This window comes from Furipterus horrens, unplaced genomic scaffold, assembly GCF_987537825.1.
Source record: "Furipterus horrens unplaced genomic scaffold, mFurHor1.1.pri manual_scaffold_2, whole genome shotgun sequence".
NCBI classification, from domain to species: Eukaryota; Metazoa; Chordata; class Mammalia; order Chiroptera; family Furipteridae; genus Furipterus; species Furipterus horrens.
Window position 1 is genome coordinate 188,136,408 of NW_028327172.1, and position 26,550 is coordinate 188,162,957.

The 26,550-nt window shown below is 38.0% G+C and overlaps 1 protein-coding gene across 1 annotated transcript in view; it reads left to right on the top strand.

Annotated features, from left to right (window-relative positions):
- The window catches only part of CORIN (corin, serine peptidase), a 183,390-nt gene that overhangs the window by 45,502 nt on the left and 111,338 nt on the right, over positions 1–26,550 (top strand). Inside the window, exons 4-5 of the mRNA XM_090266913.1 lie at positions 10,980–11,187; positions 26,110–26,291. Of these exons, the coding sequence (XP_090123039.1) occupies positions 10,980–11,187; positions 26,110–26,291 (390 nt within the window). The remainder of the gene's footprint in view (positions 1–10,979; positions 11,188–26,109; positions 26,292–26,550) is intronic.

The window sequence follows — 26,550 nt, forward strand, 5'->3', positions numbered from 1 at the left end:
AAGAGGCACTTCCTTTATGCAATGTTTGAATGGGTGTGCAAAGCCAGGGATGCTTATGTGTTTGTTATCTTTGACTCTGACACCTGAAAGTCATATAAAAAGGCAGAAGCCTTCTGACTACTGGAGTCCCTAAGAGCTCTTAAACTGATGACTTTTAAAAGTTCTTACCAAATGTTATAGAGAAATCCTGGGACTGCTGCTCACATGCTCCTGTGTGAGAGTGATAGAAGCCCCTGGGGAGGGGAATCCTTTACTAATCATTGGCCGGCTTCAAAACAATGCCGAGCTGTGCGGTGGCATGGGGCCCTGAGCATAGAAGAACTCCATAGGTTGTAAAATGCTCTGCTGTCACCTTGTTGAAATTATTACTAATAATATAAATAAATATGATGAATAATATAATATAAATAAAATAATATAAAAATAATTTTGGACAAGGGCACACATTTTTATTTTACCCTGAGCACCCCAAATTATGTAGCCCATTCTGCTCCTGGGCTTTACTGGGATTGGACCAACTTTCGTATCGAATCTGCCCTTGAACTGAGCTCAGTGCCAGGCAATGTCATGAGCTGATTGTCGTTGGCCAGTCAGGTCGCACATCTGGAGCTGGGGGTGGGGAAAGGCCTCCCAAATTTCAGGCTGCCATTCAGTTAGGGACAGTGGTGGGTGTGGGGGATGTGTGATGAGGATACAACTAACAGGAACTCTTCCCCTATTCCCTCCTTTTTCTTGTTGAGTAGTTGCTCATGTTTTGCTTTTACTTTCTCATCTCATATTGCTAGTAATAAGATGAAAAGTATATTTATTAAAAAGTAATGTGTCATATGCATTCCAAAAACAATGCTGAAAATTTATTTGACATATATCCATTTGAATACGGAGAACATACCTTCCCTTACAATCTTACGCCCTGCAAATGTTTTTGTTTTTTTTTTTTGCAGATTCAGAGTTCAAAAGTAAGTATCAGCTCAGTTGAGACTGACTTGCTATAGATTTTAAGTTTAGAGAATTCTGAGTTAGAGAGGGTTATCTGAATGAGCATTTTACAAATGCATTAAGAACCCCAACACCTAGCTGGTGTAATCCAATCTTAGTATACAGGTCTGCCCTGTCCTTCATACCACCAACACTTAAACCTTGACTGTTACTAAACCTAAAGTGAGATTCCCAGTAAAACTACACAAGGATGAAAAGCACACTGAAATCTCATTGCCTTTGTGAGCAGCAAAGTTTAAAACTAACCACGAATGAGGTAGTGATTTCACCAGAAATGCTGCCCCGATGAACACAATGTGCCATTTAACCATTTCTTATACTCTTATCATTATAGAATTTATTTATTTTTACAACAGCTGGCAAATAAAAATAATTTTCATATGTATGGAAGTACATTTTGACTAAATGATAAAATGTGGTCTCATTTCAAATTCTTATTTTTAAAATCCATTGCATCAAGCCCAGTGACTGAATAGAGACTTAATAAATATTTTCTTAATAAACAACTAATGTTTTTAAACACTTAATGAGTGTTTTTTTTTTAAAAATTTAACAACCAGCAGTGTTTTATTTTGGAAGTAAGCAAAACTAATTAATGAAACTTTGAATATTGACCCTCTATGTATTAGTGAGTAATTATTCCCTCTACAAAAGAATTCTTCATGAGATTCAGAGGAAAGAGGCAGAACGAAATCTTCATGTCTTTGTCTCAAGTTTCTTACCTATGTAACATGGATACAAATATCTCTTATGTCTAGTTCACAGAGTTTTTGTGAGTCACAAATGAGAGGCTGCAGAAACTTTTATAACTTATCTTATATGCTAGTGATAGGCATTGTGTAAAAATAAGCTAATTCTCACAATAACCCTGTAACACAGATACTATTATCCCCATTTTGCAGATAAGAAACTGATACACAGAGAAATTTGGTAATTTTTCAGGAGCTACATAAAAATAAAATGATAAAGGCAGGATTTAAATTAGACTCTGGAACCACCATATTATATAAGGAAAGATGTTTTACAAACTTGAAAATGCCATACAAATTTCAGTTATTGTTTAATTATTCATAATTCTAGGGTAGATAATTGTATCTTTTAAAATTAATAAAAACTGGTGGATAAAGATGTGTCATCTGAATTATTATATCTTAGTTAGTTCTGTAGAATGTGAATAATTATTTTACAATAAAATATTGACCCCTCACTATATTACAGCATTGTCACACTACAGAGTTGTTCAATGAATGAATTACATCAGGTTATGAGGCTTTAGCTAGCCCTGGCTGGTTTGGCTCAGTGGATTGAGCGTCGGCCTGCGAGCTGTCGCTGGTTCGATCTTCCAGTCAGGGCACATCAGAGAAGGAAAACTCTGACTCCAAAAAACCTCCGCTGCCTTGCGGCATACCTCTTCAGGGGAAAGGCTAAGGGAGTAAACCCCGACAGAAAATCCGGAGCCGGAGTCCCTAAGGCGGTTTGATGTTGTAGTCAACACCAGCAACTCCTGCGGCGCACCTGAGGCCAAGCTGTATTGACTCCGTCTTTCCCTTGGACCCTTCAGCTGCGAAGAGAGGGGGGGTCTGCTGCATGGGCAACAGCAGACCCTCCATATCACCCTGCCCAGGCTCTGTAGCTTCAGCTTCACTGGAGAGGACACTCCAGCGTCATCGCAAGATGTCGATTCAACACGGGAGGAGACAGATACCGTGTCACTCCCGAGTTGGACTGCACAGCCATTCTCGGCGGTGCAGATAGACTCTTAAGAAGCTACACCATCGTCTCTCGAGACGGACGGCTGCCGACGATGAGGCTTTAGCTACCATTCATACATCTTAGAATCAAGTGGTATGGGTGTGTGTATATGATTGAAAGAGGAGAATGGCATATTCATATATATGTGTAGGATGTGAAAGCTTAAAGCTTAGCAAAAGGCTTTGCCAAGTGACTTGAGAATGCATTAAAAATGTCAAGTGAATAGCAGTCAATAGGGGGGAGGGGGGAGGGAGAGAAGGGGGATAAGTAAGGGAAGGGTTTAGTCAAAGAATGTATATAAATGACTCACGGACATGGACAACGGGGAGGGATATGATTGCGGGAGAAGGGGTGGGTTGGGTGGGGGAGAGAAATTGGGGGAAAAGGGGACAACTGTAATTGAAAAACCAAAAATTAAAAAAAAAAAGTCAAGTGTAAAATATATGTATTTGTATAGAAAATGTTAAACTTCAAATGTTATGCTTCTTCTGGCAAGAGTAGCTAGCTCTTAACTCTGATAATGTATACTGCATTGTACTAGGTAGGTACTTACATTTTTATTTTTTATTTTTTCACAAATTAGCAAGACATTGGCTTACCTATGCCTGGCCTATGTAAGACTTATTACAAATGTTACAATTTACTCCTTAAGAAAATGTGTCTTACTTTTGTCTTCTTGATTTCTTGTATGAGAAATAAAATAGTTTACCACGTTTGAATTCGAAGATGTTTACAGAGTTAATTAAGAAGCCAGAATCTTCAGAGAGAGGTCTTGTCTTTAGCTCTCTGTTCCTTCTTATCTCTGTAACCCTCTTACTGATTTCTTACAGAAATCATTCTGGCAAAATGTTACTTTTCATGTGAGTTATCTAGAATAAAGAATGAACTTCATTATTCCAGTCTGCTGCTGCGGTTTTGACCTGGGCTGACTTCAGAGTACAGCCAGGAATAAGCACTAAGCATTTCCAATCCAAATTGTTTTTTGGCGAAGATGGGTGACTTATTTTCACAGCAGATTCATTGTTTTCTTTGAGAAGGTTTAGTTTTTACCAGTCTTGAAGAAGCAACTCTATTACTGGAATCAAAAAAAAGGTTCATTAAAATATTTCACAATGAATGAAGTAAATTACAATTTTTAAAATGGAATAGTTTCTGTGACAGAATGATACAGTGGGAAAAAATGACCTATGGGGTCAGAAAGACGTGGTTTCAATTTCAACTCTGCAACTTAAAATGTGTGTAACCTTGAAAACTTTCTTATCCTCATTGACTCTGTGTCATCATCTGTAAAATGGGATTAAAAACAGCTTTTCCATAGGCTTGTGGAGGGTTAAATAAAGTGCTGTAGATAAAGTACCTAGCAAACACCCAGCCTAGAAGGCCCTCAAGGAGCTTTTATCTATTTCCTCACCTTTAAATTTGTTTATTTTACTATAAAATAGTAAGTGGAAATGAAACTTAGAATACCTTTTATATTAAGATACAGCCTGAATAGATGCTAAGGATTTATTTAAGCTTTTACAGCAGAGTAAATTTAGCTCATCCTATCTTCTCTCTGAATTGCATATTTTTCTCGCTGAAGATATCAATGCTGTTGAAACATCAGTTGAACATCAGCAGTGTGAAGGCATTGTCTTAAGTTCTTAGCCTCCATTGACAAATTGGATCTTCACAACCCTGTGATTAACATTATTATTATTTCTACTTTACAGATTAGGAGGTTTCAAAGGTTAAGTAATTTCCCCAAGGTCACACAGCCTTGTGGGCGCCAGAGTTTGCAGCCAGGCTCAGTGTAGCCTCCTGGCTTCTCTTCATCTCTCTTGGAGTAAGCTAGCTTTCGCTTTGATTGCGTTTGCTCCTACTCTTGTCATCTGCATCATGATTTTTACCCCCACCCTCCACAGAGCTCTGCGGCATTCTAGTGTAAGGTCTTCCTATTCAACTTTCTTGAGACTTTATACTTGGTAAGCACATTCTTTTTTCTTCTGTTTATGGTGAGTTCTCATGCTAAAAGCAATTAAGCATGCATAAGGATAACAGAATATACATCTTTAAAAATAATTTTGAATTTTTAACTTAAAACACAAAAGTTATCTACAAAAAATATTAGGTGTGTGGCTCAGATTTCAAGCAGTTATATTGTATTAAATGAAAATTATTTTACTCTTTCAGGCTGTCATAAAAATCTCCCTGAATAACTTCTTAAATCTTAAAAAAAAAAAAATAACACAAAGCATTCCCTCTATATTTTCAGTATCCTGGGTGCAACAGGTGAAGGGATTGAGAAGTACAGATTGGTAGTTACAGAATAGTCATGGGATGTCAAGTGCAACATATGGAACATAGTCAATAAAATTGCAGAATGTGCACCTTTTATATGAAAGACAGGGCAGCTCCTCCTGTTGTCTTTCAACTGCTGCACTGTAGCCAGAGATGAGTGGGGAGAGGGGGATTCCTTCCCTTTGATGTTGTTATTTGTTGCCTGTGGATGAACCCTTCAATAGGCAATGATGACAATTTAAATATTATACCAGGAACAATGAAGACAGGATGCAACAAGCGAATGCTTGAACACGAATAGGAATTACTGAAAAATCAAAAAAGTAGGTCAAATTTCTTTTTAGCATCTGAATTTTATAATATTCATACCCCTTACATATTTAGATATCATCTGTTTCTTAGATGAGGAATTCACCTTCAAAACTAATAGCCTTTCATTTGTCCTAATAATAGATTTACAGTGATGTTAGTGTTTCCTTAAGGAGGCATATATGTTTTTTGGGTTTTTGCTGAGCATTAGGATTATGACTATGTGTAACAATGCCAGACACTATTTTTGTCTGTTTATTTGTTTGTTTTCTGCCCCACCCCCACCCGTGCCCCCTTGACTGGACTATCAGCTCCATAGGGCAGGGACTTTGTTGTGCATGCTGTCATTTGCTCTGCGTGTAGAGCAGTGCTTGGAGTGCAATCCATATTTGTTGAATGAGCAATGAGGAAGACCCCACTTATCTCTGTGGAACCCATGGGGCCCCAGCCATAGTGGTATAAACCCCTGTGAGAAGGTAACTGTAACATTTGGATTATGGGGCAGCTTTTGGAGGAAAGAGACTTGGATTTTGGAGAGGATGACTTGAGTTGAATTCCAATTTTTGCATTTACTAGCTGCATGAATCTTGCAGAAAATTACTTAAGCTTGTTTTTGCAGTAACTTGCAGGGAGGGCAAATGGACCCATGCGAAAGGGTCAAGAACAATGCTGGTGTTAGAGTTTTTTGGTAAATACAGTATTAAGGACAAAAATATGCAGATAAACGTGGTGAATGTGAGAAGGCTCCAAATGGTATATATAACCAGAAAAAGGCTGGAATTTGAACTAAAGAGGAGGAAATGAAAGATATCATCTGAGAAGCAGCAACAAAATGGATGAGAGCCTGAATGAGAGGAATGGAAAAGGAACACGAGTGAAGAAAGCCAACCCTGCCATGACTTTCTTCCCAAACCATTGAAAACAGCTTTGTATAGAGATCTGGCCTTTGCAACCCCGTCAATGCCTCAGGATCTAGAAGTAGGAAAAACAAATGTAGAAGAATCCACAAGGGAGACCTGTGGAGCAATTTAGTTAAATTAGGACAAATCAGCTGTGCGCTGATAAAATATGGTCTCCTAATGCAATGGAGTTCTTACTAGTAGCCTTTCAATTAAATGTACAATTGTCCATACAAAGTCAGCAAGGTTACCAAGGTTTCTTGTTAGGTTATTAGAAAAAAACGGAGCAAAGTACTTTAGAAAATTGATATTTTATTATTTTTAATTTGATGGAGAACCTGTGTATCAGTCCACTTCTGTTCCTGTGTCCTATTGCAAATAAATCACTTTTTGTCTGTCTGCGCACCTAACTTTATATCTACCCATCCATTCATCTCTCCATCATCTTCCTACCTACCTATCTATGAGAGCCTTAGTTTCTTTATTTATAATGAGAGTATGTATTGTATTATTAAGATTATATTTTATAATGTGCCAGAGCTTTGGAAAACTTTAGAAAACCATTATACAGATATAAAACAATATATTTATGTCTATACCAATTATTTTGAGACATTTTAAGGTCCACACAATTATTTTATAATTTCCTGAGTGTAGGCTCTTTCTTTCCAAAGGGAATTTGCTATTAGAGAGGGATATATCTTTTAAAAAAAATAATTAAAAAAATTTTTCAATTACAGTTCACATACATTATTTTTTTTTTGGGGAAAGTCACCGTCTTGAACATAGTACAGACCACCAAAATGCAATTTTTCTATCTTGTTTTTTTTCAAGTGATCTCTCAATATTTAGTGTTTTTTTTTTTTTTTGGCTAGGTGGGGTGAATAAGCCTTTTGGTCATGCCATTGTTTCAAATATGGCTCATCATCAAGTATATAAACCCCAAAGCTGATGGCCCCTAAAGAAAATAATGTAATGTAAAACAAATTATAACATGTGATCAGGGTACATAGTTATATTATCCATGAATATAAATATAGACCTTGTGATATATTATTATATGCTTTTTAGTTTCTTCCTTTCATGGGCCATTAAGAATTATCTTCTTTAATAACTTTTTAAAATAATAACCACCTTTTCATTAGCCTGAGATGACTCCAAAAAGAAGCTACTTAGAACACAGGTTTGAAGATCTGGAATTTCCACGTAATAGCTGTACACTATTTGGCAGAGATCTTAGTCTTTCTGAAATTATTTCCTCATGTATAATAAAGATGGCGATCGCTGTGGGGGGCAGTATAAGGGGACTAAATAGCAATGGAAAAAAATAAAATAAAGATAAAAAATATGGATGTACTGTCAGTTAACTGGGTTGTGAAATGAGATAATTATGAATGAGAGAATCTGAGTATCTGTTTTGATGCCTGGCTCAAGGTTTGTGTTCAATAAATGTTTTCCTAAGACTGAAATTTCCACAAATGATTTCGTCTTTTTGATGGAGAAAAACTTGCTCTCAGCTCTTATAAGCAAGCATCTCTGCTTTTAGCACCACAGACACACCTGTGTCATTTTGAAGTCCCCTGTCTGTACATTCTCCCCACCTACAATGCTCTCCCACACTGAAATGTGTTTTAACTTCCCTCAGTAAGTGAACTGAATGTCATATTCATGAACCTTGCCCAGAACTCTATGTCAGCACTCATGCAAAGCTGAACTCATATATATATGTGTTTATTTGAGTTCTGTCTGCATATTTGAATTTGGATCTTCATCTCTTTCCTTTCTTAACTATTTGATATTTTGAGTTTGATGAGGTCCAAAAAGAGTTGTACCTTTATTTATTTTTTGCCATGTCTGTTCTAGGATCTAGCATATACAGAAGTTCTGCATGTCATTGCTTGCCATTCAAAGTGGAAATCATATTTTGATCATGTCCACTGAGCTCAGTGTATTTTGAGTGATAAGTAAATATTATATAACAATGAAGAACTGTGTATTTTTATGAAGTATAAGTCTCTTTGAGCTAATGGCTATAATCTCATCATCAGAAGGAATGACTTCCTGTAGGGCTTTGGTGGGTCTTAGAGAGGCTTGTAAGAAATGTGAGACTGGCAATGTATTTAGAAGTAGATTAGAGAAGACAGTCAATGAGAGAATCTGTGAGGTGATCTATGTGAATGAGTGAAACAGAAAAGGAGTTTGGGAATCCCGTGATAGGATGTATTTATTCTGTATTACAGATCAATGGATTAGTCTGACCATTTTATCAGAGATGCAGCCTTATTTTTTCAACATTATCTTTATTAAAATGGAGTTTGCCTTGGGCTTAGGAAGATTTTTCTCTTCATTTCTTTGACTGGGAATTATATAGTTCCCTCTCTTGTTCCCTCTCTTCTTGAACTTTCTCTTCTTGCTTTCTCTCTCCCCAACCTAACTAAAAATAATATTTCTACTGCATTTCCAAAGCCTGAAGATTCTCCTTTTAAAAAGTAGTCTACTTAAACAATAATAAAAACTTCAATTAATTTTTAATAAAAGCAATAAATCTTTATATAAATCAATAAGAGAATATAGAATTGACTAAAAAATATATATATAAGGTTGGCCAAAATGTTCATTTAGTTTTTTCTGTATGAGGGCTCTAGTAGTACTTAGCTGTCTTTTACTTCATTTGAAACAATTTTGTTAGATTGTATTATGACAGCTGTCATATCAATGTGCATTTAAAAAAACATCAAAATTGGTGAGTTTTTCTGCAGTTATTTTAATACTGAAGATGGAAGAAAATACACAACATTTTTGGCATATTATGCTCTATTATTTCAATAAAGGTAAAAACACAACTGAAACACAAAAAAAGATTTTGGCAGTGTGTGGAGAAGATGCTGTGATAAAAGTGGTTTGTGACGTTTCTTGGTACTATTGACATTTTGACCAAATAATTCTTTGTTGTGGGGCTGTTTTATGCATCAGAAGATGTTTAGCAGGAACCTTGGCCTCTACCCACTAGAAACCAGTAGTGGTAGATAGCGAACATACTCAAAATATCCAAATCAATAAAGTTATTGGTGAAAATGAAAAATGATCTTTTACAGAAAAAACTCAATGGACTTTTGGCCAACCCAAATTTACTGTCTCCTAAAATGTCATCATTTGGACCCATATTAATATTTTGACTTATATCAGACCAACCATGCAAATTTATGAAATTAAGAAGAAGGAAAAGATGTGGAGATGGTAGTGTCCAGGAGAAGCCAGCTGTGAGAAAATGAAACCAGAGCCTTTGGGCTGACCCTGAACTGTTGACATCATCAGGATTTGAAATCCTTGTATAATCATGTACTTTTAAAAATAGGATTATGGTATACAAACTGTTTTATGACTTGCTATTTTTGTTTATTATGTTATAAGCATCATTCTATATTATTAAATCTTTTAAAGCATATTTCATATATCTAAGTTAAGTCGTCGTCAGCCGTCCGTCTCGAGAGACGATGGTGTAGCTTCTTAAGAGTCCATCTGCACCGCCGAGAATGGCTGGACTCGGGAGTGACATGGTATCTGTCTCCTCCCGTGTTGAATCGACATCTTGCGATGACGCTGAAGCTACAGAGCCTGGGCAGGGTGATATGGAGGGTCTGCTGTTGCCCATGCAGCAGACCCCCCCTCTCTTCGCAGCTGAAGGGTCCAAGGGAAAGACGGAGTCGATACAGCTTGGGTTCAGGTGCGCCGCAGGAGTTGCCGGTGTTGATCACAACATCAAACCGCCTTAGGGACTCCGGCTCTGGATTTTCTGTCAGGGTTTACTCCCTTAGCCTTTCCCCTGAAGAGGTATGCCGCAAGGCAGCGGAGGTTTTTTGGAGTCAGAGTTTTCCTTCTCTGATGTACCCTGACTAGAAGATGGAACCAGCGACACTTAGCTCGCAGGCTGACGCTCAATCCACTGAGCTAAACCAGCCAGGGCATCTAAGTTAAGTATTCTGTTGTTAATTCAATAATATTTTAAACAAATCCCCTTTGTTGAATGCCTACGTGATTTTTATTATTTAAAAATTGGAAACTGCCTTGGCCAAGTAGCTCAGTTACTTGGAGCATCGTGCCGATGTGCCAAGGTTGCAGGTTTGATCCCCCGTGGGGGTACGTAGAAGAACTGATGAATGAATACATAAATAAATGGAACAACAAATCGACGTTTCTCTCTCTGTCTGTCTCTGTCTCTCCCTCCCTCCCCTCTCTCTCCAAAATCAATAAATAAAAAAAAGTTTAAAAAATTGGAAACTGTAATTATGAAGATTCCTGTAGATCAATCCATGTTCACAATCACAATTATTTCTTTAAGATAAATTTTTTCAGGAAGGATGTTACAGTGTAAATGATATGCACATTCAAAAGGTTTTTTTGGTACATATTGCCCTTCTCAGCTGTGCCCCAGAACAATGATGGGCAAGTTATATGACCACCAGATAGGTGTGAGTGTATTTTTTCCACACATTTGCTCAGGACACAGATGTTGTTCTTCTGTGAATATAACTAGCTTGATTTCATTATCACTCATGTGTATGTGCATGCCCCCCCCCATGTAATCTTGTGTGTAAATATATGTCTGATTGTGCATCTGTTATCATTCTTATTTACAGAATATATTTTATCTTATGAATGTTAACCTTTCATATCAAATGCGTTTATAAACATGTAATTCTAATGGGTCTGTTCCTAAATGTAATTATCTTGACTTCCCAGGTGCCTGCATGAACATCACCCACAGCCAATGTCAGATGCTGCCCTACCACACCACACCAGCAACTCTCTTCTCAATTGTCAAAAACATGGAAGTGGAGACGTTCCTCAAGTTCTTCATGTACCTCCATCGCCTCAGTTGTTATCAACATATCATGCTTTTTGGCTGTAGCCTTGCCTTCCCTGAGTGCATTGGTGATGGTGATGACAGGTATTTTGGAACCAAAATCATTCAGTGATAAGAGTCAGTTATAGCAGAAGTATCTGAGAGGAACAGAAATATCCCAAACTACCACATTTTGTTGTTATTGTTGTTAAAAGGGAAAAAAATCCACACCAATCATAGCCAGTTGTAATTCTTTCAAACTAGAAGTTTTCTGAAACCCTGGAATAATTTCATTTATGGGAAGAAATTATTCAGTGTGTTTCATTGATGCTGTCAGCTGTGACCCTCGATAGCGGTTTCAGTGAGGGCCTGGCAGACAACAGACAGAATACTCAAAGGGGTGATGGAAAAGTGTTTATTGAGCAGACTGGTTGTGCAGATGCAGTTCCACCACCCAAAATTTGAAGGTGGAAGAGGATGGACAGCACCTGGAGAGAGTTACAGGTATGGGTCAGGGGTCCTCTGCCAGGCCAAGTGCTGCGACCCCAGGAAGAGGAGAGAGAAGGAATAAATATCCTGACCTCACACTCCTCCCACCCTTCCATCCACCAGGGCCTCCCACCAACTGAACTCACCAACGACCATTGGGCAAGGACCTGCAATTAATGGGAGCTCAATAGATAAGATCCAACATCTCATCTAAACATCTTCAGCTCAAAAGTCCCATATCTCATCATCTAAATCAGATATGAGTGAGATGCTGGGTGATTTTCATGGTCAACACTGACACTCAGAGCAGGGCAAGGAGGGTGAAGGGTAGATGCAGAAGGACAGAAACTGCCCAGCACACTATCAAATAGGATAAGAGATGATTTTTAATAAGGGTAAATCAAACAAGAGTATCTCAGGGAATATTTGAAATACTAAGCATACATTTTAAAAGCATGTGTTAAAATAATAATGACAATTACTTTCTGAATTGAAATGTTAGGAAGTTTTCAGAATAGTAATGTTAGAATGAATTGCATTTTCAAGTACAAATATATTGCCTGTTATTTGTACTAATTTAATTAGTGAAGAAAATATGCTTTTAATGGGAAAAGCCATTTATTACTTGAGCTGTAAAAGCCTGCATTGCCATAGAGTAAAAACTAGGTAGAATAGAAACAGTAGATTCTGAATTATGGAAGTAAGTAAAGAGCTATGAGAAGACACAGCATTCAGGAAGGCTTTGCTGGAAAGACCCATCTCCAGAGGGTGCCTTCATGTAGAAAGAGAGAGAATCTCTGTTAGGCCTTCCCCAGGAGTGAAACTGGATGGCTGTCAAGAGGCCCCTTATGTTCCTAGAACGGTAGCTGTATGACAGGTTGGTTGTGTTAGTTTCCTAGGGCTGCTGTCACAACTTACTATGAGCTGGGTGGCTTCAACAACAGAAATTTAGTCTCTCACATTTCTAGAAGTGAAAAGGGCAAAATCTGGCAGGACCATGTTCCCTCTGGGAATTCCAGGGTCAGGACTGAGGGACGGGGGGACTCATGTCCTTTTTTGCCAACTTCCGGTGATTCCAAGCATTCCTTGACTTGTGGCCAAATCATTCCAGTCTCTGCTTCCATCTTTACATGGCCTTCTCTTCCATGTGCTTGTGTCTTCTCTTTTGTCTCTTATGAGGACACTTGTCATTGGATGTAAGACCCATCCTGACAACCTAAGATAATCTCATCTTCTCAAGGTCCTTCATTATATCTGCAATGACCTTTTTCAAATAAGGTCACAGTCAAGGTTCTAGGGGTTAGGACATGGACATATCTTTTGGGGGCCAGCTTTGAATATACTGCAGTGGCTAAGAAAGGCTATGGACCCAAATGCCTCATCTTCTCATCTGTAAAATGGACATAATGTTCACGTGAAGTTGAAATGACAGAGTTTGGAATAGTGCCTGGCTTTTAGAAACAGCTCAATAGATGTCAGCAATAGTTATCAAATAGTGGATTGAAAAGAACAAGTGCTGATAAAATTGAAAGCACAAAAAGCATTTATAACATATGCTAAGTATTAAAAAACTGGGGGGAAATGTAGAATACTATGTGGATTAAAAGAAAATTAGGTAGCCCTTACCAGTGTGGCTCAGTTGGTTGGGTGTCATCCCACAAAGCAAAGCAAAAGGTCATGGGTTTGCTACACAGTCAGGGCACGTACCTGGGTTGTGGATTTGGTCCCCAGTGGGGGCACGGGGCATGTACATGAGACAGCCAATTGAAGTCTCTCACCTATCGATGTTTTGCTCCCTCTCTTTCTCCCTCCCTTGCCCTCTCTCTGAAATAAATAACTGAATAAACAAGAAAATTAGGTAGAATACTGAAGGCTGCTGGAGCTGGATTCTAGTTCCATTTCTCCTTAATTTCAAACGATTTCACTTACATCTCTTTGCTTTAATTTCTCTATGGATTCATGTGTGTACATAATAAGGCAAGGAAGAGAGTGCATTCAGCTTCCGAAAGACTCTTATTTCATTTTGATCATCCTCATCCTAAATTAGTTGCAAAGCTCTAGTTAAGCTGCTCATAGTCTTCAGGGTACTTTTAGGTAAAATTTGTTTTTCTCTTGACCTAGTTCATCCTGAGGAATGCTCTCATGTGAGAGTTTTCATTTTTGGTTATAATGGATAATTTACAGTCAGTTTTCAGGTATTCTTTGGGGACTTATGCTATTTTTTGTTATTACACTTACCATCATATTTAATTTTATAATTATGCTTTCAGGCCATTGCTTCCTACTATCACTTATGATGTACATGGGACCTGCTTATAATAAGCAAAATAAGTTTGAGAAAAGTAAAATGTATTATGGAAAATAATTCTAAAGTTGAACATATTTTCTGTATATTACACAATTGTGTACACTTTTATACTATTTTTCTCTACCAGTCAAATAACAGAGATCTGCTTTTATTTCATCAAAGAGAAAATAGCTATTTAATAACATTTAAAATTTATCTTAGAAAAGATATAGTGGGATGTATAAATGATATAATTTTATACTTGAGTCCTTTGAGACCTCAGGTACTAATTAAAACTATGTTAGTTAACAATGAACTTTAGCAGTGTATTTTATACTAGGTTACATTTAATAAATGCCTGTATCATATAGTATAAAATGGAGAATAATTTATATGGAATCAGTGAAGTGTACCTCAAAATATAGAGATTTAGCTGATAAACCATTTGGGTAACCCTAAAATTATGTGGGTTAGAAGCAGTAGCTTAGACATATCAGCTAGAGAGAAATTTACAACTCCTGAGCCCGGCGAATAACAAAGGTTTCTCTGTAACTTGATAGGCACAGTACACTGAAGGCCTCTGCATTTGAAGGAGGCAGCAGGTATTGGAGCCCCATGCTTCTGAAGTGTAACAATCACCCTTTCCCACCTTGTTGAATAACAGGCCTATAACTTTAACAAAGCTTGGGAGGAGCTTAATTTGGCCTGGAAGATCCAGCCTTGGCTTTGCTTCTAGAAGACACCCAGGAGGCCATGCTGATTGTCAGCACCCCACTCATATCTAATACTTCCCAGAAAGACTCTGCTCATGAAAGGAGGCCTTAACATTAAACACTTGACATGTTTTGCTATTGATTTTTCTCCTCTGGAGTGTTGCTTTGCCTCTGGCTCCTTAGCAAAAATTCTTAATACCTGTGGAAATAAATAAAAAAATTTTACATAGCCAGATGACTAGAGATTAGGGATTATATCTCTGTGCTGTACTCACTTCATGCAGAACTGTTAGGAGGATCAAATGCATTTCTTCATATGATCCTTTTCAAAAACACTGTACCTTTTCCCAAATAAGTATGTTCACTGGAGATTAGAGAATTTATCCAGCAACTGCAGAGAATGTACTGGAAAGATTGGGAGCAGATGGAACCTGATTCAAACTACAGCTCTGCCAGTTGTCAGTTTTAAGACCTTGGGAACTTTAGTTAGCTTTGCTGGTCCTCAGTTTCCTCATCACAGTGATGATACTGATAATATCCACTTCATAGAGTTTGTGTGTATTAAACGATGATTTACATAAAGTGCTCACACGTGGTCTACACTATCTGGAACACAGTAACTTTCCCATAAATAGTAAGTACTGTTATTGATATAGTACTCAAAGATGGTATGTAAGTTTCTGGGAGGGTATAAACTTCATTACCTCTTTCAAAGATGCAAGATTTGCATATTTTTCTCACACTTCCCCCTTCTAATCAATTTTCTACTTAGCTCTCAAAGTGACAATTGAAAAACACAAATTAGATGGTGTCATTCCCCTGCCTCTACTCTTTCGGGGGCTTTCCGTTAGAGTTAGATTACAAAATAAGCTCCTTGCCATGGTTTGGAAGCCTTCCTTGCTCCTCTAGTATCATCAACCTTGACCCAGCTGCGTTGATCTTTCTAAATATTTCTCAGAAATGTCAACTTCTTTCTCATTTTAATTGCCATGTTGTTTGCTTCACCTTTAATATCTAGCCCCTCACTCCAAGCCCTCTGCTCAGAAGACATCTCTGCAGAGAAACCTTCAGTAGTTCTGTTATCTTTCCTTGCAGCCTGGCTGTGTTCCTCTTTGCTTGTCTGTAGGTCATCTGTCTTACTCTATAAACTCCATGTGGCTGAGAACTTGACTTCGTACATCATTGTGTACCCAGTGTTCAGAACAGTGCCCATCACATACTAAGTGCTTAATAAGTATTTGTAGGAATAGATGAATCAATAAATGAACTTCATTTAAGGAGTCATTCTAAATGTTTAGGTAAATGGGTGTTCAAAATAGATTGACTCTAGTTGTACATTGTTTAGTATAATTGGTATGTTCCTGAAAGTTCATGTATAAATCAAATTTTATACATATAAAATAAATTACAATTTTAAAGTGAGTTAGATGATATTCCTGTAAATGACTTAGCTTCTTTATGAATGAGCTTCAGTTGGCAGAACAACCTGCTAAAATATTGTAGTCTCTCTCTATATCACGGTTCACTTATTACGGCCTCACTGTATTGTGGGATTTTAAAAATATTGTATTTAATTATTTATCGCTGATTTTTCGCTATATCGCAGGGTTTTGCGGTGCTCTATACATATGTTGTTAAAGTTACGTAGGTTTAAGAGTGTAGAATAAATGTAAGATTCCTATTTTGCAGGGGGCGGGGTCTAGAACATAATACCTGTGATAAGTGAGGGAATACTGTAATTTGTTCTTCTCAAGCTGTCAAAAATCCTGAACCTAATAGATGAGGAAGCACTAAGTGGTTCCTGAGGATTGGCTTGTGGGCTCAGCACTGTCTTTTTAATGTTGACTACTACACACTCAGTTAAAAAGACTTTAAGTCAACAGTAGTTGAAAATCTTAGACATAAGGTTTAGATAAAGAGCAGAAACAAAATATTTATAAACTGTCTAGAGAGTAACGACCAAGATCATGATTGGAAATCTGTTCATGTGAAGGACAGTTGAGGAGTTGGAGGAGTAAAGCCTGGGTGCTCTATGCTCAACCTCAGATATTTCTGGGCATGGCCTGGACAAGCAGGCCATAGACTTTTTCTATATGCTTCCACAGGGCAAAGAGAGAGCCAATGATTGAAAGCCACAGAGAAATAAATTCTGACTTAAGTAAGAACTTCATGGATGATAAATTTGTCTACATATGGAATTGCTGTCTCAGAAAATGATGAGCTGTTATCACCAGAGGTATTTAAACCAGCTGATGAGAACTTAACTGGAGACATTTCAATAAGGAATCCAGCATCTTTTGATAAATTAGTTTTCTATTGAATTAGGGGTAGGTTCATACATAGTGGCTCATGGCACTCGACTGAAGGAGTTCTAAAAACTTATGAAAAAAAAAGAATAAATTTCCCATAATTTTTTCCAAGGATATTTTGTTTGCATTGGAAATAATAATGAGAGCATCCAGTGGGGGCTTTGTGGTGGGTTGTGTCGACACTCCATGGAGAGAATCTAGTAACAACAGATGGTTGCCTAGCTGCCTTCTGAAAGGAAGGGCAGAATTAACGGTAGAACTTCTGTTTTGCCACGTGGGGGGGTGTGCAAATTTGGACCCTACCACCCAAAGCCCCCTTTCTTTCCATTTGACTTTCAGGCTCTCTCCTAATAAATGTTAAGCAAATATTTAGTGTATCGCCTTGGGGAGGAGCTAAATGACCTGCTTGGAACACCTGTGTATCTTGGGTGCCTTGGCTTGTGCTCAGAGTTAAACAGTTCATGGTGGAAAAATAGAACTTCTGATCTGCTGAGATCTGTCCCCTTGTCACCCTGTTTCTCACATTTAATTCAGTAAGTTTTTATTCTAAAATTGTGATAATAAACCAAGATTAGAACTCTGCTGTGTTGCTATCTTCCATTCACCTTAGGTACATCTTTTAAACTTTTGCTTTTGCTAAAATCTTGATAGGTAAATAAAAGTACTAGGCATTGTTTCAGCCACCAGGGAAGAAGAAAAAAAAATGTTAAAGAAATAAGAGGTATTTAAAATCTTCTTTTTGGAAGGCACAATTTGTCCATTTCTTATAAATGCCTAGACATCTTTCTAGAGGCAGCAGAATTTCCTGGAAAAACAACAACCCTGTATTCCAATTCTCATTATTTCAAGTTACCATAAAAGTTTCCACAATTGATACGGCTTTCCTGTTCTGACTCTATCATATTACCAAAGATGGCCCTAATACTGAGATGGCCTCCAGTGGAATAATCAAGATGAGCTCCAAAGTGGAATGAAAAAATTTTAAAGTATTTGCTATATGAGGATTATAAAGCCTCTACCTCATTATTTCTGCTACTGCACATTATTATATTGTTACACTATTTTTGAGTTGAAATTTACTGATACTGTGTTAGTAAAAATGTAGCAAATTTGTCTGCTTATAAAGTAATTTTGGAAAGCTTACATTGTTCTTAAATGTGTTATTTTATAAGACAGTATGTGCCAATCTCCCATGTAAATGCAACCCTGAAATCATCTGAAAAGCCAATTGGAAAGTATAACTCGATTTAAAACAGTTTTTTCAAGAGATCAGAAATTATATGAAGTCAACATAAGCTTATTTTATTATTATTTTTTTCTAAATGGAGAATGATTACATACAGCTAAGTTATTTTACTAAAGATTTTACCCGTGTCCCATAACCATATTTGGGAATAAATAAAAACATGACAGAATTAAAATTTTTTATAGTCCTAATTTTTAAAAAAGTCATTTGGCAAAGGAAAAAGAAAGGCTTTGATGCTATTACCAAGTAAATATTCTGAAAGTCATTTGCCACTTCTCCTCTGATTTTACCTGCTACCCTGAGAGCAACAGTCTTTTTAGCTACACCAAGTGCTGGCCACCTGGCTGTGTAAGGGGCCAGTGTGTCCTAGTTCCTTTTCAACCTCGGGCAACATGGGTGACCTAGTATGCTTTGGGGCATTATACATAAAATATCCATGATAAGCTTCTATTTTACAAGCCCAAATGGCTTCAAGTGGGGGTAATATACCACCAGATAACTCATGTTAACTTAAAAAAATATATATATATATATAGAGAGAGAGAGAGAGAGGAAGAAGGGAGGGAGAAAGTGAAGGAGTGGAACATCAATTTGTGGTTGCCTCTCACACCCCCTCCAGCTGGGGACCTGGCCCACAACCCAGGCATGTGCTATGATTGGGAATCAAAGCAGCAACCCTTTGGTTCACAGGCTGGCACTTAATCCACTGAGCCACACCAGCCAGGGCTAATGTTAATTTTTATTTTACAAAGATGTAAAGCAAAGAGGTCAAGCAATGACAGCTCAAGTCTTTCTCAAAATGCCTTGTCATGTGTCACTGATGGTGTCTCGAGCACGTGTATTTCATCAAACTTAGTGGAGTAGTTTGTTGACTTTGCTCCTTGACAATTGCTTGACATTATGTGGATGTGGCTAGAATTTAGATTTAATATTTGTGATTCAATCCATTCAAAGATCTATATTGAAGGTGTCATTTCATGTTGTGCAAAAATCAAAACAGCTGCAAAAACAATTTAACAATTGCACGTCTCTTTGGTGATTTGTCAGTTCTCTATCCCATGGGCCCAGGTAAGTATGCCAAGGATTAATGAGAATCAGGTTCATTTTGGTTAGAAGGATGAATTTTCTATTCTCTGTCAGGGCTGTTTGTGTGGTTTTACATTATTCACACCCATCTTAATTTAAGCTGCGTTTATCTGTTGGTATTTCCTCAACTTTCTCTATTCTAAGGGAGACACCCTGCTCTTGGCCTTTAAGTCAGACATTTAATTGCAGGCTTTTCATCCATTAGCAATTTTACTGACATTTTCCTCTTACATGGGACTTATTTAAGACTAAACAGCATGTGTAGAATTTGCTGACCTGAAGGGGAGGGGACCAGATGAGCAGAGATGGCATGAGCTCTTGTACGGCCTATTAAGTTGGTAGTGATGGCCCTGCTCCAGGTCTTGCTACTGATAGCTTTATTCCAAGCAGGCCACCAAATTTAGACTTTGAATGTGATTCATTAATTTCTCCACTAAATACTTATGGAGTGCTGACTGTATGCATTAGGGATAAAGCAGCAAACAAAATAGACAAGAATCCTTGACCTCATGGAGCTTATATTATATTGGAAGGAGATTGGCAGTAAGCAAATAAATAGATAATAAATAAATAAATAAATAAATAACTATATGTCAGATAAATGCAATGGAAAATATCCAGCAAGGAAGCTTTGGGGGACTGAGGGTAGGGTGGCAAGAGATGCAATTTTAAGCCAAGTGTTGCTCAAGAAAACCTCACTGAGAAGATTACATTTGATCCCTCTGGATATAGGGATCTAGAAAGGGAGGAAGACTCAGATATTCTGAATGTCCTGTGGTAACTGATATAAGTGGGAAAGAGGGCCTGACAAAACCAGTCCTGCAAGCAGAGACTGGGGGCAAGGCTGTGAGTGTTGGGAGTAGACATAAGGGGGGGGGGGGGTAGACGTAACGGAGGAGTAGAAGGTCTTGCCAGGCACATTTAGAGCTTGAGAGGGAGCTTCTTCTCAGCTTCTGACATCAGGTCCTTCAACAAGGATGTTAGGAAAGTGATCAATTTATTTATTCTTTTATCAAGCACTTATTAGCACCCACAATGTGCCAGGCACACAGTTTGGCGCAGGGGATGTAGAGCTGAATAACACACAGTTCTGCCTTCACGAGACTCAGCATAGCAGGGAACTGGACATGAATACATCAAACGGCTGTACAATGTGATCAGTTTACAAGGTGAGTGGGTAACGCAGAGAGGAAGGAAGAACTTTTCATCTGGCATTGTTAGAAAAGGCTACTTCCGAGGACGAGGTAACAGCTGAATTGGGTTTTAGAAGGTGAATAGAAGTTTGCCACGTGGACAAGGTAGAAGAAGAAGGCATTTCAAGTAGAGTAGCAGCCTAGATCTATTGTTTATTAGGGAAACTCCAACTAGTTTAATTTTACTAGAGCATAAAATGGGGAGAAAAAATGGATTTGAGGACGTAAAATTAGCAGTACTTCACAATTAATTACACTTAAATGGTGAGGTTGAGGGTGAGGCAAAGGCGTTGGGACTTGAGGACTTGGGTAGATGGTATTCCCACCAACAAAACCGTGCATGTCAGAGGAGTGGTGGTTGTGGTGGAGCTGGGGGATAATGAGCTGATATTGACATAACGTTGATCTGGTTCAAGTGCAAGACAGTAATTTCCCTTTCAGCGGAGATAATAAAAACAGCTTTCCTTCTGTAGGAGATGACATGATACAGGCATCCATCCAGTGGTGTGCTGGTAAACTGGCTCCCTGAAAAACAAAGCAAAACTATCATTTGGAGAATTTGATGATTTCTGTGGTGTGAATACTCCCAACAGATTTCAGAGTCTGTGGATCTGGGATCTGGCAGTGACTTACCTGGGTCCTCTGCTTCAGGGTCTGTCATATGGGTACAATTAAGGAGTTGCTCAGGGTTGGGGTCTTATTTGAAGGCTTGATTGGGGAAGCTCATGTGATTGTTGGAAGGGTTTCAGTTCCTCAAGGGCTATTGGACTGAGGGCCTCGGTTTCCAGCTGGCTGTTGACCAGAGGCTATGCTGAAGTACTTGTTATGTGGGTCTCCCTAGTATGGCAAATGCTACAAATGAGAGTTTTGTTTTCAGGGAGCCAGTTTACCAGCACACCACTGGATGAATATATAAATCATGTCATCTCCAACAGAAGGAACGCTAGCAACAGGCAAGCCACAAAAAATCATATTCTTTTACCCATCTATTGGTTGGAAGCAAGTCACTAGGCCAGCCCACACTAAAAGGGAGGGACTTACCCAGGGCCTGAATACCAGGAGACTGGGGTCTTTGGGGACCATCTTAGAGATTGCCTGCCACAAAGACTCTTTTTTTATTTATTTTTTAATGAAAATAGTTTTAAGTCCTGAGTTCCCCTAATATATTTAAATGTTAGTTTATTTCTGAAAAGTAAAAGTGGGGTATGGGATCCTAAATGGAGAATTATGGGATATTTGAACAGGGTCCTTAATATAATTAAAGGTATTGTACCAATGTTAATTTCCTGGTTCTGATAATTATACTGCAGTTGTGTAAAGTGTTAACCTTGAGGGACCCTGGATACAGGATACATGGAAACTTTCTGTACTATTCTTGTAACTTTTCTGTAGGTCAAAAAGTAGTTAAAAAGTTAGAAAAAGTTATTTGTAACACTTAAGAATTCATACTTGTATAAATCTATTTTGTAGCTGTAGCTTATTCAATAATTTTAACATTAGGTCTTATCAGAACTTCTTTTTGCAGATAAAGTCTATAAAGTTTTGGGTGTATGGGGACATGTGGTTCCAAACTGCACGACAAAGAAAAATATCTAATTTTTTTGGTAGATAAATTTGCTTAAAAATGTATAAATAGAATCTTCAAGATTATTGTAGATAAATAATTTGAGAACATCCTTCCTGGTGGAAATACAATAAAAAGTTCACTATTACTATATAGTATAATTGCTTATATATCTGTTTTCTGAGTAAACTTTAGTTGAAATGTTCCAGGGACTTTTACACGACACCCAGTGCCCTTCACACATCGATTCAAAACAATCACCATTTCTAAAATAGCATTCTGATAGCGAGATCCGACCCCTGCCCTGCACTGAGCACTGTTTCAGATGTCAGTCTGCTTGTTGCTTGGATAGAGACACTTATATTCCAAAATAGTGTGGTCTATCTCATCACACTGTCCCATGCGATGAAAGCAAAATACTTCAGCCCCTCATAGGCAGTTGAATTTCATGCAAAGCAAGAACAAATGGCTTCTCATTTTGCTCACTGTTTGAAAAGGCTGCTAGTTATTAATACTCTATCACCATTTCACATGTCCATGTCTAGCAATTTAAGGCTTACGGGTCTCTGTTGGTTGCACCTCTTAAGAGAGCTATTTGGAAACACTCTACACATTTTTCTTAGAACCTATTTTTAGCACGTAAGGCCTAATGGTATTTTAATGTCTTTATATAGTCCCAGAACAAATCTCGAGAAAAAAAAATGTCTGTTACCTTCTGAAATTCAGCAAATCTGGTGGGATTATCACTGTTTCTCTGAGAAGCATTGTGTTAAAGAATACATTTTGATTTACAAAATGTTAGTGGTAAAAGGACCATGTAAACTCAGCTCTTCCAAACCCCTGACTTTTCAAATGAGGAAATTGAGTCTCAGTGAGAGTGAACTGTTGGCACAAGAGCAGACAGTGAGGAGTGGCCATGTGACAGTTTTCGGGCGGCAGACGTACGCTTTCCTGCAGAAAATGATCACAGTAAGAGTCAATGAGAATGTCAGCTTCTGAGTTAAGACTCAGCTTTAGAATGTGAAAACGGTCTGCCCGGCCCCTTCCTGAAGCTTCATTGCTCTTACTATAGAAGATTCTGAGAAAAATGTAGAGTTATCAAAAAGATATGTGGGTTCAAAAGTGAGGAAAGGTCCAGAAGCCACTTGGGAGAGTCGGACCTGCAGTGTTAGCTTTGCGGTAATCTTCTCCACCCCACATGCTGGATGGGTTTTTTTTCCCTGGAAATGGCATCTGAATTTCATTAATTAGAGATCCCTTTGCTCCAGCAAATCTTCTAATGATGCAAACACCTTTGGGAGGGTTAAGTGTCCATCTATTATTATAAATTACTCTGTATTATTTTCATCCTTTTTTCTTTGAAAGCCTAGTTGTGATTTGCTCACTTGGGGAATGTAATTTCAATTGCTGGAAAGGAAGAAAATGTTTAAGAGCATGTATTGCTCTGGTCGAGGTGGCTGTCTAGGTGGGGTGCTTAGAGTGGGGGTGGTCAGGATGCTATCAGAGACTGGGACCTGCGTCAGGGTCTCCAAGGCAAAGGAAGAATGACAAAACCAAGCCTAGCCTGTCTTGTAGCTTTCCTGTAAGCTGTCTCACATGTGGAAAGGAAAAATAAAGAACTTAATCTTTTCCTTGTGTTCTTTAGCCCCTTTGGCAATACTGATTCATTGCAGGTTAACTAGGAGTTTTCAGAATGAAGGGAGAACCCAGCCTCTGTGTATATGGCTGGTCCACTTGGAAAGTGCCTATCAAGTTCTTAACTACCCTGTAGTTACATTTTTGGAACACACATTCCTGAAGTGAGGACTGACGTGTAAGAGAGTAGTTATTTCTCCTGTGCCTCAGTTTCCTTATTGGGTTTTAGGGATGATAGTGCTAGTACTTATCACCAGGGCCGTAGTGAGAAATGAATGTGCATGCACATGAAGCACTCAGAACAAAGTCTAGCAAAGTGTAAGCAGTTGCACAGGAATTGTATATTCTCCACCTTCCTCAACCATGTACCTAAGTTTTACGTGAGCAAATATAGATCTAACCTGTCTGGAATAAGATAGAGAATGTTATTTAAGTGATAATTTCTTAGTCCTATAAATATCTAATATATTTTTTTGAATAGCAGTTAGGTGTTCTTTCTACACCAATATACTTTTCGGGACCAGTTTATATTTTATGCCTTAAACCTAATCTTTCAAGTGCAAATCCTCTCCATCCACATCTTCACTAACAAATTTAATCACATATTAATGTAGGTAGATAACTATGTGAATATCAGAACTCTAATAAAAGATACTCAGTTTTAATACAAGTTTCTGAGAGGAAGGTCAGTAGCACTTGTATCTGAATATAATGCTGAGTACCCCTTTTCCTTCTTATATATAATAAGATCTCTCTCCCAAAATCCTTTCACAGGACTCTTATCAGTTTTATTTTAACTCAGTGGTTCGTGTATCCCATTTATTGTAAATACCCTATTCATACTTCTAAAGCCCAATTATGTTATTATATGAGAATAGACAATATAGGAGAGTAAACAGAGTGTAAACTAAAAACTAAAACATCTGGATTCTCTTCCCAATTCTGCCATTAAGAAGTTGTGGACCTTCAGTCAATCCCAGAATCAGATCCTGTCTCAAATGAAGGATTTGAATGAGGTGTTGTTTAAGGTTTCTTACAGATCTAATATTGTGTGGTTCTGAATTATTTTAGTGACCCTACATTTGTGAAGTGTGTGCTTTGCTTTGTATATTTTCTTTCCCAGTTTTCTTAAAACCATTTGAAATGACTTTGCCAGCTTGCTTACCAGCCAGGGTGAGCAATACAGTCTGTAGCTGCAAAGTAGAAAAAGCCACCTGGGTCTGTAAGAGAACAAGTCCACGGCCTTGGCATTGTAGCATCAGAGTCTCCAGACACAGAGCTGTGGAACCAGAAGTGTTTTATTGCATGTCAGATGAATAAAGACAAGCTCTGGAATCATTATTCTTACCATTAATAGACAGTTTTTGTATTTTCTATTTTGCAGAAGATAAAATAGGAATCTGAAAAGATAAATACTGTTTATAAACTGTAGGTAAATATATTGTTTATAATTGTAGATAAATGTGGAAAGCAGGACCTGAAACCATGTTTAGAGCATGCACAGTACAGCAATGGCCCGGTGGAATGACTTGGCCCCTCAGCATACACAGTACAGCATGGCAGACAATATATGCTTATCCGAAGGGTGACAGCGCCCTCTCAGAGCATGCGTGGTAGAGCAATATAAACCACATGTGCCTAACGAGGTTGCACGAAATGACATGTGCCAATCAGAACTAACCATGTTCCTATCAGAGCTGATGTATACAACATGTGCCTATCAGGACTGAAGAAAACAACATATGTGTATCCAAATGAAGAAAAACATGTTTACGAGAAATTGTGCAAAATCAACATGACTTTGCAACCAAAAGAGGCATATAAGCAGAGGATGTCAGACCATGGATGACATATCCAGAGAGCAAGTTACTTTGAGACATTCGGCCCGTTCCACCCTGGGAGAGAAACTCTGCTGCATCATCCCCCTGGGTCATTGCTCTACTGCACATGCTCTAAACATGGCTTCCAGTCCTGCTCTCTGCAATAAACATTGATAACTGAGTTGCTACCTGTCTTTATGCTTCTTTTCCAGGGAGGCAGTGGAAATTAAGGAACAGCTTTCTCTCTGTCTGCCTCTCAGAGATACTTTAAAATTCTCAAAGGGAAGAAAAAGAAATGAGATTAATCTATTTTGTGACCTACTTCTGCCTTTCCAATTTGCAGGCCTTTCATGTTAATTTACTCCTGTTGATATCACGTAGAGCTCTTTTTTGGTAGACAGGTTTACTTTCGTATGGGAACTCTAAAAAAATTATTGAGGAAGTCAGTGCTTCTACAGTAGATAGTTAAATGGTATGTTATGGAACTAGCTTATTCCCTCTAGAACCATGATGTTAGGGCGGCTGACATTCTTGTTACAGGATTGAACATAGAAATTTAAGTTGTTGATGCAGGAAATATAAATTAAGATAATACTGCAGCCATGGTGGCAAACTTTGATTACGTTATTTTTTTCAAAAAGTAGCCTGTAAAAATATTAATTTTCACCTTTCTCTTTTCTTCTAGTCATGGAATCCTGCCCTGTTGGTCCTTCTGTGAGGCTGCAAAAGAGGGCTGTGAATCAGTCCTGGGGATGGTGAACACCTCCTGGCCCAATTTCCTCAGATGCTCCCAGTTTAGAAACCAGACTGAAAGTAGCAACATCAGCAGGAGCTGCTTCTCACCAGTGCAGGAAAAAGGAAAGCAATGTAAGTCTCTTTGTTTCATTGCATTTTTTAAAAGTGTTTTAATTGAAGTATTGGGTTGGCCAAAAAGTCCTTTTAGTTTTTTCCATAAAATAAAGGACACACTTTTCATTTTCACCAATAACTTTATTGATTTGGATATTTTGAGCATGTTGACTATCTCCCCCATGTTATAACATTGATTGTTCTCAGATAATGTCTTGATTTGATTGCTATCAACTTCAACTGGGCTACTGACCATGACATATTGTCCGGCAAGAAA